The 18589-nt window shown below is 45.4% G+C and overlaps 1 protein-coding gene across 6 annotated transcripts in view; it reads right to left on the bottom strand.

Annotated features, from left to right (window-relative positions):
* The window catches only part of srrm1 (serine/arginine repetitive matrix 1), a 54643-nt gene that overhangs the window by 9445 nt on the left and 26609 nt on the right, over window positions 1-18589 (bottom strand). For 3 of the 6 annotated variants that reach the window (XM_085962631.1, XM_085962629.1, XM_085962633.1), the window contains 5 exons: window positions 18426-18506; window positions 10652-10738; window positions 4648-4798; window positions 2955-2996; window positions 124-210 (listed from right to left, as the gene is read on the bottom strand). In XM_085962631.1, coding sequence (XP_085818757.1) covers window positions 124-210; window positions 2955-2996; window positions 4648-4798; window positions 10652-10738; window positions 18426-18506 — 448 coding nt within the window. The remainder of the gene's footprint in view (window positions 1-123; window positions 211-2954; window positions 2997-4647; window positions 4799-10651; window positions 10739-18425; window positions 18507-18589) is intronic. The other 3 variants (XM_085962634.1, XM_085962632.1, XM_085962630.1) reach the window with 2 other exon arrangements.

Here is an 18589-nt window from a genome sequence, read left to right as displayed (position 1 = left end):
AACCATGCTAATTCTACCACCAACTTCACATTGATCACCTTGCTGCTCCCTATGAAATTATGAAAAGTTACGAGTTTCTCTCGAAATAAGACCTACTTGACTGCAAACATTTACAGTACTAACCTGCGCCTTAGTGGAGATGGTGATCTGCGTCTTCTAGGAGATGGTGTACGCCGGCGCCTTGGCGGTGGTGATGGGCTTCTCCTTCTCCTGTTTGCCATACATCAGCATGTGAACATACATTCAAGGTGTCATCACAAAAGAAATATTGCACTGTAGATCTCTCACTGTTCCCATTAACTCCCATCCTCGAAAGTTAAAACTGAATTTTAGCCAAAGCAAATAAACATTATACTGATATAAGACAGCTTTAGAAATAAATTCTGGTAGAGAATGCCTTTTCAAAAGAGACAACTGTTTTCACAAAATACACAGTATCCACGAAATGATTTTCTGTACAGTTCCAATTATAAAATGGAATCAGTTACAGAACATTTTTTCATAGTTCTTTTGAAGTTTAGGTATAAAGATTAAACAGAACTTTACTGTTTGACATTGTGTAAAAGAAATGTTATTTATTTTTTTTATTTTTTAAAAAGGTTTAGATGATTGAAAAAGGTATTCCAATGCACTATTCTTCAAAATTAGATGCATCAATGGTCCAATTATTTAGAATTTACAACAGACCATTCAGCCCAACTGGGCTATGCCAGAGTTTATGCGCCACACGAGCCTCCTCTCATCCTATTTAATCTAACCCTATCCTTACCAAAACTGCTCCAAGTTTTGTAAAAGTAGCAGTTGGAAAATAATAATTGCACTTCATGTTTACTGAAAAATGATGTCAGCTTCGATCCCTGGTCTGATATAGGCCAAGTCTACTCAATCTTTCCTCACAGGACATTTCCTTCCCCCCCCCCCCCCCCCCCCCAAATCCCAGGAATCAGTCTAGTGAACTTTCACTGACTTCAGCCAGTTGGATGCTACAACTAGCCTCAGCACACTTAGGCAGGGGAGAGTTAAAAAAAAAAAAAAATCAGCTGTTTATTGATACTAGCTATCTAGTGACCAATGTTCCCCCCCCGCCGCCAAGGTGCACATTCGCGCACTAATTGCAAGGTCCTGCACAGGCCAATCAGTGACGGCAGAAATATCACACATGCACAGTCGCTCAGCAACTTTAAAAGACCCGTGTAGAGGGAAAAAAATTTAGAGGGAACATTGCTTGTGAACTAATTTGTGGATCAGGTCAAGACTGAGCTCGATAGCGATGTCCTGCACAGCTGAAAAGCCTTCCAACACTTTGTCTAGTTTCACACACGAAGAATGCTCAGCTGAATACCAGATTGCTGCCACTACCCATTCCAACTATACCCCAAAAAGTCAGCCTTCAGGAATGAAGAAATATGGAACAGAAGGACACATTATTTAGAACATGCATAAATTAGATGCAGCTACAACACTGCAAATCCCTTGGAATGTTATTGTGCAAAATTGTAAATATAAAACATGATTAGAATTTCTGCTGTTTGGAGACTAACATTAAATAATATTCTGTAAGCTTCTCTAATTCAACATCAAAAAAATCCAGGTTTATTTCAGTGTAATTTAAAAAAATACCAGTGTTTCAAGGTTGAAACAGATCACAAATTTCACAGGGATCATAAAGAAATAGGGCTTGTATTTTGAGTTTGGATTTTTAAGCAACCAAATAAAATGCTTTAATTTCCTCGACCAACTAAATGTCCATAGTTGTTTTTTTTTTTAAAAAACCTCAAGTTGAAACTGAGCAATAACCATAGAATACAGAATATCACTGGTGACACTTGTTATTTTACTTGTTAGATTAGAATTCATTCACTGGTTACCGGTCTTTCACACCAAATAAAACTGGCCGCCACCACTATATCATCCCACATACAGTGAAAACCACATGTTTTTTGTGTCAAATTTGAAAGCCAAACCACCTAATTCTGCAGAATGCCTTCTACCAGGTCCTAAACTATTTCACACCAAGTCAAAATGAAAGCACCCAAACTACCCAGTCTAAACTGAATATGCACACTAGCCTGCTCTATTGTATAAATGTATACTGCTCTTATTATATCCAGGGATCAAAAATTCCACTGGTTACAGGTATAATTCAGGTCTTCTTACTTAGTGCTCCACAAATTCAAGATAAATGAACCTGGTTGGAACGTCTGTGGCCTAACTTGATGAATGAAAAAAAGGGTGACTGACAACAGGATTGCTTCCCAGTAATTTAAGTAGACACAAGGATAATATCTACTTTTCTTCTTAATACCGTTATCTGCAACAGTGACTCAAACTAGGACCCAGGAGTTTGAGTACTGAGGCCCTGGAGCAGTAGATTAGAAAATATTTTGATTCCGATGTTGGTTTTATAATTATTACAGTATGTAACTAGTCCAAACTACTGAATTATATTCTTTACTCTCTTTTACACCACACTTGAAATATAGTTCTAGAATTCTTGACTGTGTTTTCCTCCCCTGCACAGTATATCTTCTTGGACGTTTTCATTTTTGATTATTTTTGTAACCCTCAATGTTAAAACTGGCAAATTTGGTACAAGTGGGTTCCGCTGTATTCATAGTTCCCCAAGTATTTGAAAAATTGAATTAATTAAAAGCAGATAATTCACATTAAATTAGTTCTTTAAAGTTCAGTTTAAAGTTCCCATTTACAAAATTAAAAATCAATTTCAAGCATACATCAAGAATTAAGTGCTCTAAATTTCCTGTTCAATTGAAAATTCGATGCAATAATTACTTTGGCACTCCAGTGAAACTGGATGTAAGGCAGCCCTCTTGCATTGTCTGATAGGCAGTGCAATAATTTGACTAATTAGTTGGGCTGGGGTTGCTAATTAAAGGAACCTTAAACAGGCTAACGTTTTCAATGATCAGACAGCAACTCATTTTCAAACCAACCTTTTCGCCACTGGGAAGTGCCACCTCTTTCCAAGCGGCATCCTGATAGCAAGAGAAAACAAAACCAAGCTGTGTTTTTTCACAGATCAACCTCTAACGGAAGTATCTTAAACCAATAATTTATACAGACAGTACCTCTTTGGCGGATTTAGATTTTAATTCATAACTACAATAACATTTACTTAATTTTTTTTTACAAATAACCTCCCAAACTGCTTTCTATTTCCCAGGTGTCACGCTCGAAACTGGCCAGGAAGAGCAGCAGTTGACAGTGGACTTCAATGCCCATTTAAGGAGCAACCAGAAAGGAGTGCTAAGTGTAATCTGATGCGGAACAGGGATGATTTATCTTCCCCACTGGCCAGACACCCTGCCTCTGCTTGGTACTGCACCTAGTGGCTCATCCAAAACTAGCAACTCTCAATCCACCCTATAACACTCGACTACAGAGTTACATGCTCAATTTAAAAAATATTTATCTTAATTGTTGTGTGTTTCTGGGTTTACACAATATTTAATATCTATTCAATTCTTCTGAGTTATCTACCCAAAGGATTCCAGTACTTGTAAAGAGGATCTTTCCTCTCTCAATGACTAATTTTCATTTAGTACCAGCTTCAAGTTTTAGGAAAGGAATACTTCCAATTTACAGTACTCATTCCATAAAAGTTCTAATTTATCCCATTTCTCCTGATTCATGAAATTCCAAATTTTAATTTCCAGGACACAGTGGGGTGGAAACACCAAATTACCCAATGTATCACCAGGAGGAACAAGATCCCCGTTCAAAAGAATAAGCTGCCTGCTTATACAAAAGCAAATGATACCTTTCAAGTAGAAGGCCCATCATGGTGCACCTCCAGCAGGCTAACTGGTAACATTTCAAATTTGGAATTTCTTCTGCCAGGTAGGAGGGAAAGAAAAACTTTTTTTTGGTTGGGATAGGGAACACTTAACACTAAATGCACTATATTCCTGCAACATTATGTCTCCCTTTAAGTGACGCAGTCTTTAATATGCTATGTGATAAAGAAAATCAAAACTATAAAACAAGTGAAATACCTGCAAATACAGCAAGACATTTTAATTTCAGCAGACTTGTTTAATTTAGGTTCTACACTAAGCCAGCTGCAAGTTACTTTACTAATATGGTCCTTGTATCACTGTCCTTCAACCCAAATCCCCAAAAACCGTACCAATGTAATGGCACCAGACTTTGTAAACTGCCTTAACAGGATTTATATTTCTCCAATTTGCAGATGGACTGATGTGTACAATGAGGACCAAAAATGGGCAGAAACAAGGAATTATTATCCATCCTGCACTGCACAAAAGCAGCTTCCCCCTTATTGAACTTTTACCTTTAATTGAAAAAAAAATCTAATCTTGCAGCTATAGTGGAGGAAGTCAATATTCAAATGAGCCTTTAGTCACTTTCAATATGCATAAATCAGATTTTAGTAAATGGGAAGCTGTTTAAGCCTTTGAGGGAGCCACAGCAAAACTACAACACTTAATATATTGCAGATGTCATCTTAGTGCGAAAAAGCATGGTGATACAAGACACGTTAAAGTGCAGACTTCAGGCCAGGATAGAACCTAAAACCTAACTGCTCATTTTTCTAAATACTGAACTCCAAAGTGATGCAAGAAAAAAAATGATTCCAACAACAAAAATGTATTTGGATTTTACCTCGGTGAAAAGTCCTTGTGCCGTTTTCGCATTGCAGGGGATGGAGAAATACTCCGGGACAACGAGCGCTGGCGTCTTCTTCGAACTTCCCCATTCTTTGCACTTGACCTTTTTGGTGCTTCATCTTCAGATGAGGAGGAAGATCCAGACTCTGCATAAGTGACATTTAACTAATTAAAATAATGAAATGAATGAGTACTACACAATACATATATATATATATATATATAATATATCATTCCTATTGTCAAATTTGCAGAATAAATGCCAAATAAGTCTGTCCTCAAAAAATGAAACAAAAAGTGAAGCAATATTCCAGTCAATATCAGTGTTTGCACATATCTAATTATTCATCTCAGCCTGCTGATACTAACAGATAGCTGCAATACTAATTGGGATTACAGAGACATGGCTCCAGGGTGACCAAGGCTGGGAATTCAACATTCAGGAAAGGCAGGCAAAAATGAAAAGGAGGTGGGGTAACATTGCTGGTTAAAGAGGAGATTAACAATAGTAAGGAAGGATATTAGCTCTGATTATGTGGAATCTGTATGGGTAGAGCTGAGAAATACCAAGGGGCAGAAAACGTTAGTGACAGTTGTATACAGACCCCCAAACAGTAATGTTGAGGTTGGGGATGGCATTAAACGGGAAATTAGAGACACGTGCAATAAGGGCACAGCAGTTATCATGGGTGACTTTAATCTACATATAGATTGGGCTAACCAAATAAGTAACAATACTGTGGAGGAGGAATTCCTAGAGTGTATACAGGATGGTTTCCTGGACCAATATGTCGAGGAACCAACTAGAGACCAGGCCATCTTAGACTGGGTATTATGTAATGAGAAAAGGATTAATTAGCAATCTTGTTGTGCGAGGCCCCTTGGGGCAGAGTGATCAGAATATGATCGAATTCTTCATTAAGATGGAGAGTGAAGTAGTTGACTGAGAGACTAGAGTCCCGAATTTAAATAAAGGAAACTACGATGGTATGAGGCGCGAGTTGGCTAGGATGGATTGGGGAACATTAATTAAAGGGTTGACGGTGGATAGGCAATGGCAAACATTTAAAGATCGCATGGATGAACGACAGAATTTGTTCATCCCCGTTTGGCATAAAAATTAAAAAAAAAAGTGACTCAACTGCGGCTAACACGGGAAATTAGGGATAGCATAATATCCAAGGAGAGGACATATAAATTCGCCAGAAAAAGCAGCAAACCAGAGGACTGGGAGCAGTTTAGGATTCAGCAAAAGGAGGACAAAGGGATTAATTAAGAGGGGGGAAATAGAGTATGAGAGTAAGCTTGCAGGAAACATAAAAACTGACTGTAAAAGCTTCTATAGATATGTGAAGAGAAAAAGATTGGTGAAGTCAAGCGTAGGTCCCTTACAGTCAGAATCAGGGGACTTTATAATGGGGAACAAAGAAATGGCGGACCAATTAAATACATACTTTGGTTCTGTCTTCACAAAGGAGGACACAAATAACCTCCCAGAGATGTCGGGGAACATAGGGTCTAATGAGAGGGAGGAACTGAATGAAATCAGCATTTGTAGGGAAATGGTGTTAGGGAAATTGACGGGATTGAAAGCTGATAAATCCCCAGGGCCTGATAATCTACATCCTAAAAGGTACTTAAGGAAGTGGCCCTAGAAATAGTAGATGCATTACTGGTCATCTTCCAAAATTCTATAGACTCGAACAGTTCCTAAGGATTCGAGGGTAGCTAATGTAACCCCACTATTCAAAAAAGGTGGTAGAAAGAAAATGGGGAATTATAGACCGGCAAGCCTGACATCGGTAGTGGGGAAAATGCTAGAGTCCATTATAAAAGATGTAATAGCAGAGCACTTGGAAAGCAGTGACAGGATCGGACAAAGTCAACATGGATTTACAAAAGGTAAATCGTGCTTGACTAATCTACTGGAATTTTTTGAGGATGTAACTGGCAGTATAGATAAGGGAGAACTAGTGGATGTGGTGTATTTGGACTTTCAGAAGGCTTTCGATAAGGTCCCGCATAAGAGATTAGCGTGCAAAGTTAAAGCACATGGGATTGGGGGTAAGGTACTGACTTGGATAGAGAACTGGTTGGCAGACAGGAAGCAAAGAGTTGGAATAAATGGGTCTTTTTCCGAGTGGCAGGCAGTGACTAGTGGGGTACCGCAGGGATCGGTGCTAGGACCCCAATTAGTCACAATATATATTAATGATCTAGACAAGGGAACTAGATGTAATATCTCCAAGTTTGCAGATGACACAAAGCTGGGTGGGCTTGTGTGCTGTGAGGAGGATGCAGAGAAACGCCAGTATGATTTGGACAGGTTGGGCGATATGGCAGATGCAGTATAATGTAGATAAATGCGAGGTTATTCACATTGGTGGCAGAAACAGGAAGGCAGGTTATCTGAATGGCAATAGGTTGGGAAAGGGGAAATGCAACGAGACCTGGGTGTCCTTGTGCACCAGTTGCTGAAGGTAAGCATGCAGGTGCAGCAGGCGGTTAAGAAGGCAAATGGTATGTTGGCCTTCATAGCGAGAGGATTAGAGTACAGGAGCAAGGATGTCTTGCTGCAGTTGTGCAGGGCCTTGGTGAGACCACACCTTGAGTATTGTGTGCAGTTTTGGTCACCTTATCTGAGGAAGGATGTTCTTGCCATGGAGGGAGTGCAGCGAAGATTCACCAGACTGATACCAGAGATGGTAGGAATGACGTACGAGGAGAGATTGGGTCGATTGGGCTTATATGCACTAGTTTAGAAGAATGAGAGGGGATCTCATTGAAACTTATAAAATTCTAACAGGACTAGACAGACTAGATGCAGGAAGGATATTCCTGATGGCGGGAGAGTCCAGAACCAGGGGTCACAGTCTAAGGATAAGGGGTAAGCCATTTAGGACTGAGATGAGGAGGAATTTCTTCACCCAGAGAGTGGTGAACCTGTGGAATTCTCTACCACAGAAGGCAGTTGAAGCCAATTCATTAAATATATTCAAGAAGGAGTTAGATATATTTCTTAAGGCTAAAGGGATCAAGGGATATGGGGAGAAAGCAGGGACAGGGTACTGAATTTGGATGATCAGCCATGATCTCATTAAATGGCAGAACAGGCTCGAGGGGCCGAATGGCCTACTCCTGCTCCTATCTTCTATGTTTCTATGTTAAAATACAGGAGGTTTGTGGCTTTCCCTTCCAGTGAACAATGCTGGTTAACTAAGCTTATTTCTTAATCAATGCTCCACTCAAAAAAACCATAATTAATGCAATGTATTAATGTGCTTAGGCACCTGTGCAACACTTATAATTCATAACCAGCAGTTCACCTAGTATTGTAGGGCTCGATAGTACTGATGAGCCAAAATGGGAGCTCCACAGCTTTAAAAGACGATACATACGGAAGGGTCTCAAATCATTAACAGGACTGTTTCTTATTTTTTGGGCATTAAATTTAATTACTATTTTGTTTTTCCATGCACTATTTAAAATTGAGAACTAGCATTAGTGCATATAGCACATTTCAACAGCACACAAATCAGGTTTATTTTTCATTTGATTTACATATATGGGCTGCAATGTAGCAAGTCTCTCTCTCTCTCTCCCCCCCCCCCAGTCTCGCTCTCTATCCCCCCCCAGTCGCTCTCTGTCTCCCAGTCTCTCTCTCTCTCTCCCTTCCCCTCTCTCCCCCAGTCTTTCTCTCTCTCTCTCTCTCTCTCTCTCTCCTCTCTCTCCCCCCATCTCTCTCTCTCCTCTCTCTCACACTCCCAGTCTCTCTCTCACACTCCCAGTCTCTCTCTCACACTCCCAGTCTCTCTCTCTCTCTCTCACACTCCCAGTCTCTCTCTCTCTCACTCCCAGTCTCTCTCTCTCTCACACTCAGTCTCTCTCTCTCACACTCCCAGTCTCTCTCTCTCTCTCACACTCCCAGTCTCTCTCTCTCACACTCCCAGTCTCTCTCTCTCTCACACTCCCAGTCTCTCTCTCTCACTCCCAGTCTCTCTCTCTCTCTCTCACACTCCCAGTCTCTCTCTCTCTCTCTCACACTCCCAGTCTCTCTCTCTCTCTCACACTCCCAGTCTCTCTCTCACACTCCCAGTCTCTCTCTCTCACACTCCCAGTCTCTCTCTCTCTCACACTCCCAGTCTCTCTCTCTCTCACACTCCCAGTCTCTCTCTCTCACACTCCCAGTCTCTCTCTCTCACACTCCCAGTCTCTCTCTCACACTCCCAGTCTCTCTCTCTCACACTCCCAGTCTCTCTCTCTCACACTCCCAGTCTCTCTCTCTCACACTCCCAGTCTCTCTCTCTCACACTCCCAGTCTCTCTCCTTCCCTCTCTCTCTCTCTCCCCTTCGCCCCCTCTCTCCTTCCCTCGCTCTCTCTCGCTCTCTCTCTTTCCCTCTCTCTCTCTCTCCTTCCCTCTCTCTCTCTCTCCTTCCCCCCAGTCGCTCCCTCTCTCTCTTCCAACAACAACATGCCCTCAAAAAGCCACGGCACCGCCGGGCTCCCCCAGCTAGTTTTATATATATTGAAACTGCTACAGTTGTATGCACTACTTGGTTCAGACCATATACTTTTAGCATTTTAGACACCTACATGGTCCAATATACCTAACAATTTAAATGCGTCACACTGTATGAAGTTCATAGTTCCATACTTTTAATCCCTTGTGGCTCTGCCTCAACTTTCCCATTACCAAAAATGAGTCAGCATTTGTTGATGGTTTCTCCCACTCATAACCTGAGCGTACAAAACTGAATGGGGGGGGGGGGGGGGGGGGGGGGGGGGGGGGGGGGTCAGATTTCCTTAGGAAATATTGATCTCTCATTTCCTCCCACATTCCTTTTTCCACTGTCACAGAATAAGGACGAGAGCACCATACCTGAGTTTGTGTGCTAAAAAGAGCAAAAAAAGTAGAATTCTTAACTGAGTAGCACAAATAGCAAAAGAACCAGACAGAATGCCACGGTATTGAAAAATAAAAAACTGTAATGAGCAACCTAACAAACTTACATATGAGCTAAATGAATGCCAAATATATTACTACATCTAGCATTTACACGGTGCTTAACAAATTATAGCATTGCTGCTCTGTACAGTTTTTAGTTGCAGATACTCAGAATTTAATTCAGTTCTATTGCTTGCTTTGGTATTTAATTAAGATTCATTTATTCCATTCCACGTACCCACTACAAAATTAGGACCTTTCTTTGAGAGTACGATACAACACAGCTAAGTTCCCCTTTAAAAAAAAAGCAATACTTGGCTAGGGAAAGCATCTGAATTGGGAGTTCTGGATGCACTGAAGACTATCCTGGCAGACATCATCTCATTCCAGACTGCCTACCTGAATAGAAGTTTGTAGGACCCCACAGGGTAAGATGATGATTGAAAATCACTACAAACATGGCAACAATTACAGGTGCATAGAGCAGAATTCTATGATTATTAGTCACGGTGCTTTCCAAAGTAGGATACTTCACTGAAATCCCTTTATCTGATCATTCATTTCTATTCCAAAGTTATACACTAGGGTCGCTTTAAACTCCTGATGCCAAATATATGGACCTGAACAATTGGATTTGATCAAAGTTGAAGACACCAAGTTATCTCTGCATAATACTTTAGAATACCAATGCATAAATTATTCAAAAACAGAACTGTAGTGGAACTATCCCATAATGGAGGGAACCATGAGTGGCCAATGGAAATTAGCCGCAAGTCTCCAAATCTCTCTTCAGTGGGCATTTTAAATGAATCCTGCAAATATTCTTGTAGACCTGAATTCCACAACAATTCTGGTAGATGATAAAAAGTATCAATGAGTGCAAATACAAAATTTTCACTGTACTGTATTGCAGTGAATTGGTTATTTTTCCAGTACAAAAGTACATCTGTAGTCACATAAATTTAAATAAATCTTCAAACATGCCAATAGGTCAGGTGTCGTCCCCAAAAATGTAAATGTGAAGTGATATAAAACATCCGACAGGACTCCCACCTGAAGAGGTCTGCTGGTTCTGTTTGCGATACTGACGTCGCTGTTGCACTGATTCCACTCCTGCAGCTTTGCCTCCTTTATCATCTTCTGCAACAATAAAAAAATTCTAATAACGGTTTTCTAATCCCCATCTCTATGGTTTTCCCCCATTATATATTCTTTCAACTTGGCAGCACAGAAACTAGGCCATGATCATTAAAACAAATACTAGGTGCAATTAAGCCCAAAGAACCACTTCACTACATTTCAATAACAAATAACAAAAACAAACCTGGAAATAAAAAGCTTGGTACCAGTGAAAGTGACCATGAAGCTTGTCGGAAAAACCCAACTGGTTCTTTAGGAAAGGAAATCTGCCGTCGTACCCAGTCTGGTCTATATATGTGACTCTGGTCCCATACCAACGTAGTTGACTCTTAACTGCCCTCTGAAGTAGCCTAGCAAGCCACTCAGTTGTATCAAACCGCTAGAAAGGAACAAAACAATAAAACCGAATAGACAACTCGGATACGACCGAGGCATCAAATCAGGACACGGCAATGGCACACCCAGCCCAGTTGACCCTGCAAAGTTCTCCTCACTACCATCTGGAGACTGGTGCAAAAGTTGGGAGAGCTGTCTCAGACTAGTCAAGCAACAGCGAAATAGTCATACTTACAAAATCACACTCATCAGCCAACATCCTAGACACTATCACCATCCCTGGGTATATCCTGTCCTACCAGAGGTGCAGGCTCAGTGGTATACAGTCGGGGAAGATAAATCAGTACCCCTACGTGCTGAACACCACCTGGAGGAAGCACTGAGGGTACCGCCAAGGGCACAGAATGTACTCTGCACGGGGGACTTCAAAGTCTATCACCAAGTGGCTCGGTAGTGCCAGCACTGACCTGAAGGACATCGCCGTCAGACTGGGCTTGTAGCAGGTGGTGAGATAACTTAACACAATGGAATAAGGTACTTGAACTCATCCTCATTAATCGGTCTGTCGCAATTGCATCTGTCCATGACAGCATTAGTAGGAGCGACCACCGCACAGTCATTGTGGAGACCAATCCCATCTTCACACTGAGGATACCCTCCGTCATGTCATGTGGAACTATCACTGTGCTATTTGGGTTAGAACAAATCTAGCAGTTCAAAACTGGGCAACCATGAGGTGCTGTGGGCCATCAGCAGCAGAATTATATTTCACCACAATCTGTAATCGCATAGCTCGGCACATCCTTCATCAAGCCAGGTGACCAAACCTGGTTCCACGAGGACTATAGAAGAGCATGCCAGAAACAGCATCAGACTTACCCGAAAATCTGGTGCCACCCAGGTGAAGAAAACAAAACTACATTCATGCTAAACAGCAGAAGTAGCATACTATAGACAGAGAAAAGCGATCCCAATCAGGTCAAAGCTCTGCAATCCTACCACATCCAGTCGTGAATGGTGGTCAATTAAGCAACTAACGGGAGGAGGAGACTCCATGAACATCCCCATTCTCACTGATGGTAGAGCTCAGCATGTGAATGCAAAAGACAAGACTGAGGTGTTCACAACCATCTTCAGCCAGAAGTGCCGAGTGGGTGAAATTTCTTGGCCTCCTCCAGAGGTCCCCACCAGCGCAGATGCCAGTTTTCAGTTAATTCAATTCATTTCACGTGACATCAAGAAACGGCTCAGTGCAAAGGCTACAGGCCCCGCTAACATCCCGGCTGTACTGCTGAAGACCTCTCGTCCACAACTAGCTGTGCCCTTAGCTCAGCTGTTACGGTACAGCTACAACACTGGTATCTACGAAACAATGTAGAAAATTGTCCATGTATGTCCTGTCCACAAAAAGCAGGACAAATCCAACCAGGCCAATTACCACCCCATCAGCAGCAAGTGATGGAAGGAGTTAACAGCGCTTTCAAGCGGCACTTCTTCAATAACTTGCTCACCGCAGTTTGGGTTCTGCCAAAATCACTCGGCTCCAGACCTCATTATAGCCTTTGTCCAAACACGGGCACAAGAGCTGAATTCCAGAAGTGAGGAGACAGTGACTGCCCCTGACATCAAGGCAGCATTTGATGGAGTGCGTCACCCAGGAGCCCCAGTAAAACTGAAGTCAATGGGGATTAAGGGGGAAACACTAGTGACTGAAGTCATTATCTGGTACAGAGAAAGATGATTGCGGTCACTGAAGGCTAATAATCTCAGCCCCAAGACATTGCTGTAGGAGTTCCTCCGGCCAGCAGCCTAGGCCCAACTATCAGCAGCTATTCCATCAATGACCTTCCCTCCATCATAAGATCAGGAGTGGGGCTGTTCACTGATGATTGTCCTGTTCAGCTCCATTCACAATTCCTTAGATAAGGAAGCAGTCCATGCACCTATTCAGCAAGACAGACAATGGGCAGGCTTTGCTAATAGGTGGCAAGTAACAATCGTGCCACACAAGCGAAGATCATCTCCAACAAGAGAGCATAACTACTTGCCTGGATGGTTGCAGCTCTGACAACACAAGAAACTTGACACTATCCAGGACAAAGCAGTCCACTTGATCGGCACCCTATCGCATTCACTCCTCCACCATCGGCGTACTGTGGCTAGTGTGTACTATTTACAGGATGCACTGCAGCAACTCACTGATGCGCTATCAATTACTCATAAAAGACTGAGAGTTAGAAGAGTAACTAAAGGCTTTTATTAACAACAGAATGGAGGTCTGCCTCGAGTGGTCGACCGGTCCAGGATACCAAGGGCTGGGGAGCAGTCACCTTTATACTAGGACCTGTGGGAGGAGTCAGCCGAGGCATGTACACAGTGGAATACAAACAGGACAAACAGGAATACAAACAGTGGTTTACCACATTCACCCCTTGTTTAAAATTGAGTCCGGCGGGGTGAAGTGTATTAAAAGTTCGTGTATTGGAGTCTCTCCGGAGGTCTTGTCTGCCGCTGTGATCGGCGTGGCGACGGCAGGGGTAGTGAAGCTTCCGGCGTCGAGTCCAGCGTAGGCTGTGGCACAGGCGTGTCGTCCTCGTAGATGTCGAGCGGGTCGCGGGGCCCAGGCCTGCTGGGGCTGGATATCGGATCGTGGGGGGGGGGGGGGGGGGGTGGTAGTGGGTAGTGGGTTACTGTGGTCCCCGAGGGTGCAAGGTCTCTTATGGAGACTGTGTCCTCCCGCCCGTCCGGGTATGCGATGCAAGCATACTGGGGGTTGGCGTGGAGGAGGTCGACCCTCTCGACCAGGGGGTCCGTTTTATGGGTCCTCACGTGTCTTCTCAGTAGGACCGGCCCTGGGGACGTCAGCCATGGCGGTAGCGATGTCCCTGATGTGGACTTCCTTGGGAAGACAAACATTTTCTCATGAGGGGTGGCGTTAGTGGCAGTGCAGAGCAGTGACCGAATAGAGTGGAGCGCATCGGGGAGCACATCCTGCCAGCGGGAGGTCGGAAGGCCCCTAGACTTTAAGGCTAGCAGGACGGCCTTCCAAACTGTCGCATTTTCTCTTTCCACCTGTCCGTTCCCCCGGGGGTTGTAACTGGTGGTCCTGCTTGTGGCAATACCCCTAGTTAGCAGGTACTGACGGAGTTCGTCGCTCATAAACGATGAGCCCCGGTCGCTATGGATATAGCTGGGGAAGCCGAACAGGGTGAAGAGGTTGTTCAGACATTTAATGACCGTGGCACTGGTCATGTCCGGGCAGGGGAAGGCGAACGGGAAACGGGAGTACTCATCAATAATATTGAGGAAGTACACGTTGCGGTCGGAGGAGGGGAGAGGCCCTTTAAAATCAACGCTCAGGCGCTCGAGTGGCTTTTATCAGGTGGGCCCTGTCTGGTCTATAAAAGTGCGGTTTGCACTCAGCGCAGACTTGGCAGTTCCTGGTCATGGTCCTGACCTCCTCAATAGAGTAAGGCAGGTTGCGGGCCTTGATGAGGTGGAAGAACCTGGTGACCCCCGGGTGGCAGAGGTCATTGTGGAGGACCCGTAGTCTATCGATCTGCGCGCTGGCGCAGGTGCCACGCGATAGCGCATCCGGGGGTTCATTTAGCTTCCCGGGCCGGTACAAGATCTCGTAGTTGTAGGTGGAAAGTTCGATTCTCCACCTCAAGATCTTGTCATTTTTGATTTTGCCCCTCTGCTTGTTGTTAAACATAAAAGCAACTGAACGCTGGTCAGTGAGCAGGGTAAATCGTTTTCCGGCCAGGTAGTGCCTCCAATGACGCACAGCCTCCACAATCGCCTGGGCCTCCTTCTCAACAGCGGAGTGTCTGGTCTCCGGGCCTTGGAGGGTTCGTGAAAAGGCCACGGGTCTCCCCGCCTGATTGAGGGTAGCGGCCAGGGCAAAGTCGGACGCGTCGCTTTCCACCTGGAAGGGGATGGATTCGTCCACTGCGTGCATGGTGGCTTTGGCAATGTCCTCCTTGATACGGTGGAAGGCTAAGCGGGCCTCTGCCGTCAAGGGAAAAGAGGTGGACTTGATCAGCGGACGGGCCTTGTCCGCATAGTAGGGGACCCACTGGGCGTAATAGGAGAAAAACCCTAGGCACCTCTTCAGGGCCTTGAGGCAGTGGAAGTTCCATAAGGGGACGCATCCGGTCGGGGTCGGGGCCGATGACTCCGTGTTCCACAACACAGCCAAGGATGGCGAGGCGGTTTGTGCGGAATATGCACTTCTCCTTGTTATATGTCAGGTTTAGGAGTTGGGCGGTGCGGAGGAATTTTGAGAGGTTTGCGTCATGGTCCTGCAAGTCACGGCCGCAGATGGTCACATTGTCCAGATAAGGGAAAGTGGCCTGCAACGCATTTTGATCTACCATCCGATCCATCTCCCTTTGGAAGACGGAGACCCCGTTGGTGACGCCAAAGGGAACCCTAAGGAAGTGATAGAGGCGGCCGTTTGCCTCAAAAGGCAGTGTACTGGCGGTCCTCAGGGCGGATGGGGAGCTGGTGGTACGCTGATTTCAGGTCAATGGTCGAGAAGACGCGGTACTGCGCGATCTGGTTGACCATATCAGCTATACGGGGGAGTGGGTAGGCGTCCAGCAGGGTGTAGCGATTTATTGTCTGGCTGTAGTCGATGACCAGGCGCTGCTTCTCGCTGGTCTTAACGACCACAACCTGGGCTCGCCAGGGGCTGGTGCTGCCCTCAATAATCCCTTCTTTCAGGAGCCGCTCCACTTCGGTTTTAATGAAAACCCTGTCCCCGGCACTGTATCGCCTGCTCTTTGTGGCGATGGGCTTACAGTCGGGGGTGAGGTTAGCAAACAGTGGTGGGGGGGTGACTGAGTGTGGAGAGGTTGCACCTGGTGCGCGGCGGGCAATTTGGAAGCTGCTGGCTGCGGACTGTGAGTGGGGGTAGGGGTCCACCGTACGCCATCGTAACACTTTTAAGGTGGCACTGAAAATCTAACCCCAGCAGGACGGCAGCGCAGAGGTCAGGCAGGACCAGAAGTTTAAAATGATCGTACACGGTCCCGTCTACTACGAGTGTCACCACGCAGTAGCCGCCGATGTCCGCCGACTGGGACTCGGAGGCCATAGAAATCCGCTGTTGCGCAGGCAGGACTGGGAGAGAGCAACGCCGCACCGTGTCGGGGTGGATGAAGCTCTCCGTGCTCCCAGAGTCAAAAAGGCAGATTGTATCGTGACCATTTACCTTAATGTCCATTGTGGAACTGGCCAGTTGGTGCGGTCTCGCTTGGTCCAGTGTAACGGATGCCAGCGTAGGGGTCGGTGTGTCGCTGCGGGTATCAGATGAGGCGGTGTCGGGGGCCTGCTGCGTCCCGGCTGTCGTCCAAGATGGCGGCGTCCATGATCCCCATGTGGCTGGAGGCGTCCAAAATGGCTGCTGTACCGGTGATTCGCACACGGCCGGGGAGGTCCAAAATGGCAGCCCGCATGGCCCACACGCGGCGCTGCTGGGGTTCGGGGTGGCTTTGGCCCTGCAGACGCTAGCGTAGTGTCCCTTCTTCCCGCAGCCCGAGCAGATCGCGTTTTTCGCCAGGCAGCGCGCTCTGGGGTGTTTTGCCTGGCCACAGAAGTAGCATTTCTGGCCTTGGGGCACTGCTGTCTGGCCTTGGGACACTGCTGCGGTAGTTGGGCCGTTGTTGGGGTGTGGCTGGGGTGGCACGGCGCTATGAGGCGGTCCTACCGTGTCCCAGGCTGTCATTCCCCGCGGCGTCCACGGTGCAGAGGAGTAGGCATCCATGCCCTGGTAGGCTGCATCCAACGATAGTGCGAGTTCAGAGGCCTTGTTGAGGTCGAGGTTACTCTGCTCCAACAGTCGCTGTCGTGTGTAATTGGATCTGTGGCCCGCTACAAAAGCGTCCCGGATAAGTTCCTCTGTGTACACGGCGGCCTTTACATCCTTACAACCACAGGCCCGGCCAAGCACAGACAGTGCCTGAAGGTATTCCACGGTCGATTCCCCAGGTTGTTGTTTACGACTCCCCAGGAGGTGCCTGGCGTACACTTCGTTCACTGGGCGCGTGTACTGGTCCTTGAGGAGCTTGATAGCATCCGCGTACGAGGTCGCGTCTTGGATGACCGAGTACACTCGGTGGTTCACTTTGGAGGTCAGGACATCCAGTTTGTCCTCGTCCGATTTGATTGCTTCGGAGGCGGTCAGGAATTTTTCGAAACACTTAAGCCAGTGAGTAAACTTGGTGGATGAGTCCGCCTCCCGATGGTCTAAGTCCAGGCATGCTGGTGTGAGGATCTTCTCCATTATAAAAATGTTGTTAATAAAATTGATGCGCTATCAATTACTCATAAAAGACTGAGAGTTAGAAGAGTAACTAAAGGCTTTTATTAACAACAGAATGGAGGTCTGCCTCGAGTGGTCGACCGGTCCAGGATACCAAGGGCTGGGGAGCAGTCACCTTTATACTAGGACCTGTGGGAGGAGTCAGCCGAGGCATGTCCAGGCATGTACACAGTGGAATACAAACAGGAATACAAACAGTGGTTTACCACACTCACCATGACTTCTTTGGCAGCACCTCCCAAACCCCGCAACCTCCACCAACTAGAAGGACAGGGCAACTGGTGCATGGGACCAAGTAGCACACTATCCTGACTTGAACATATATTGCCATTCCTTCATTGTCACTGGCCTAAAAGTCAGATGAATGGAGCATTTGGGGAGGGTTACGGGGCTGGAGGAGGTTACAAGAGACTGGGAGGGGCAAGGTCATGAAGTGATTTAAATATGAGGAGGAGAGCTTTAAATTAGAGGCATTGCGTGTTAATGAGAATAAGACTGATTAATGGGTGAGCAGGACAGAATGCTGGCAACAGAGTTTTGGATGAACTGAAGTTTACAGAGCGTGGAGGATGAGGTTAGTCAGGAAAGCATCGGAATAGCTTAGTGAGTCTGGAGGCGACATCAGCATGGATGAAGGTTTCAGCAGGTCAGCTGATGGAGTGGCAGAGGTAGATGGAAGTAGGCAGTCTTTGCAATGGAGAAGATATGGGATTGGATGCCCAGCTCCGAGCAAAGTAGGACGCAAAGGTTACAAACCATCTGGTCCAATCCAAGAATGACTGGGAATAGAATGGAATCGTAGCAAGAATATGGCATTTTGAACAAAAAAGTCCACTAAACTTTTCGACCCTCCCCAACAAAGTTAAGCACTGGTTGACATTACGATCAGAACTGCAATCGCAATTGAGGGAGGATTTTAGGTCACATTAATCATGCTTGATAGAGCCAACAGATGGCAATTTTGACCTCTACTCATCCACTTTTAAACATCAATGGGATTTCTCCAAGTATGGTAACACTAACCTGAGTCTGATGGCTCTGATCTTCTTGGTTTAGGAGGGGGAGAAACAGATTCATGCTTCGCACTCCCTTTCCGTTTTGGTGCTGTAACAAAATAATTTAAATAATATATAGATTAATCTGAGCATCCATTTCTCCACTTATTTTTCTCTCCTTTCATTTAACCT

Source organism: Somniosus microcephalus, chromosome 20 (genome assembly GCF_052327205.1).
Source record: "Somniosus microcephalus isolate GS21.2 chromosome 20, FLI_Smic_1.0, whole genome shotgun sequence".
Classification (NCBI taxonomy): domain Eukaryota; kingdom Metazoa; phylum Chordata; class Chondrichthyes; order Squaliformes; family Somniosidae; genus Somniosus; species Somniosus microcephalus.
This window is presented reverse-complemented; position numbering and strand designations above follow the sequence as displayed.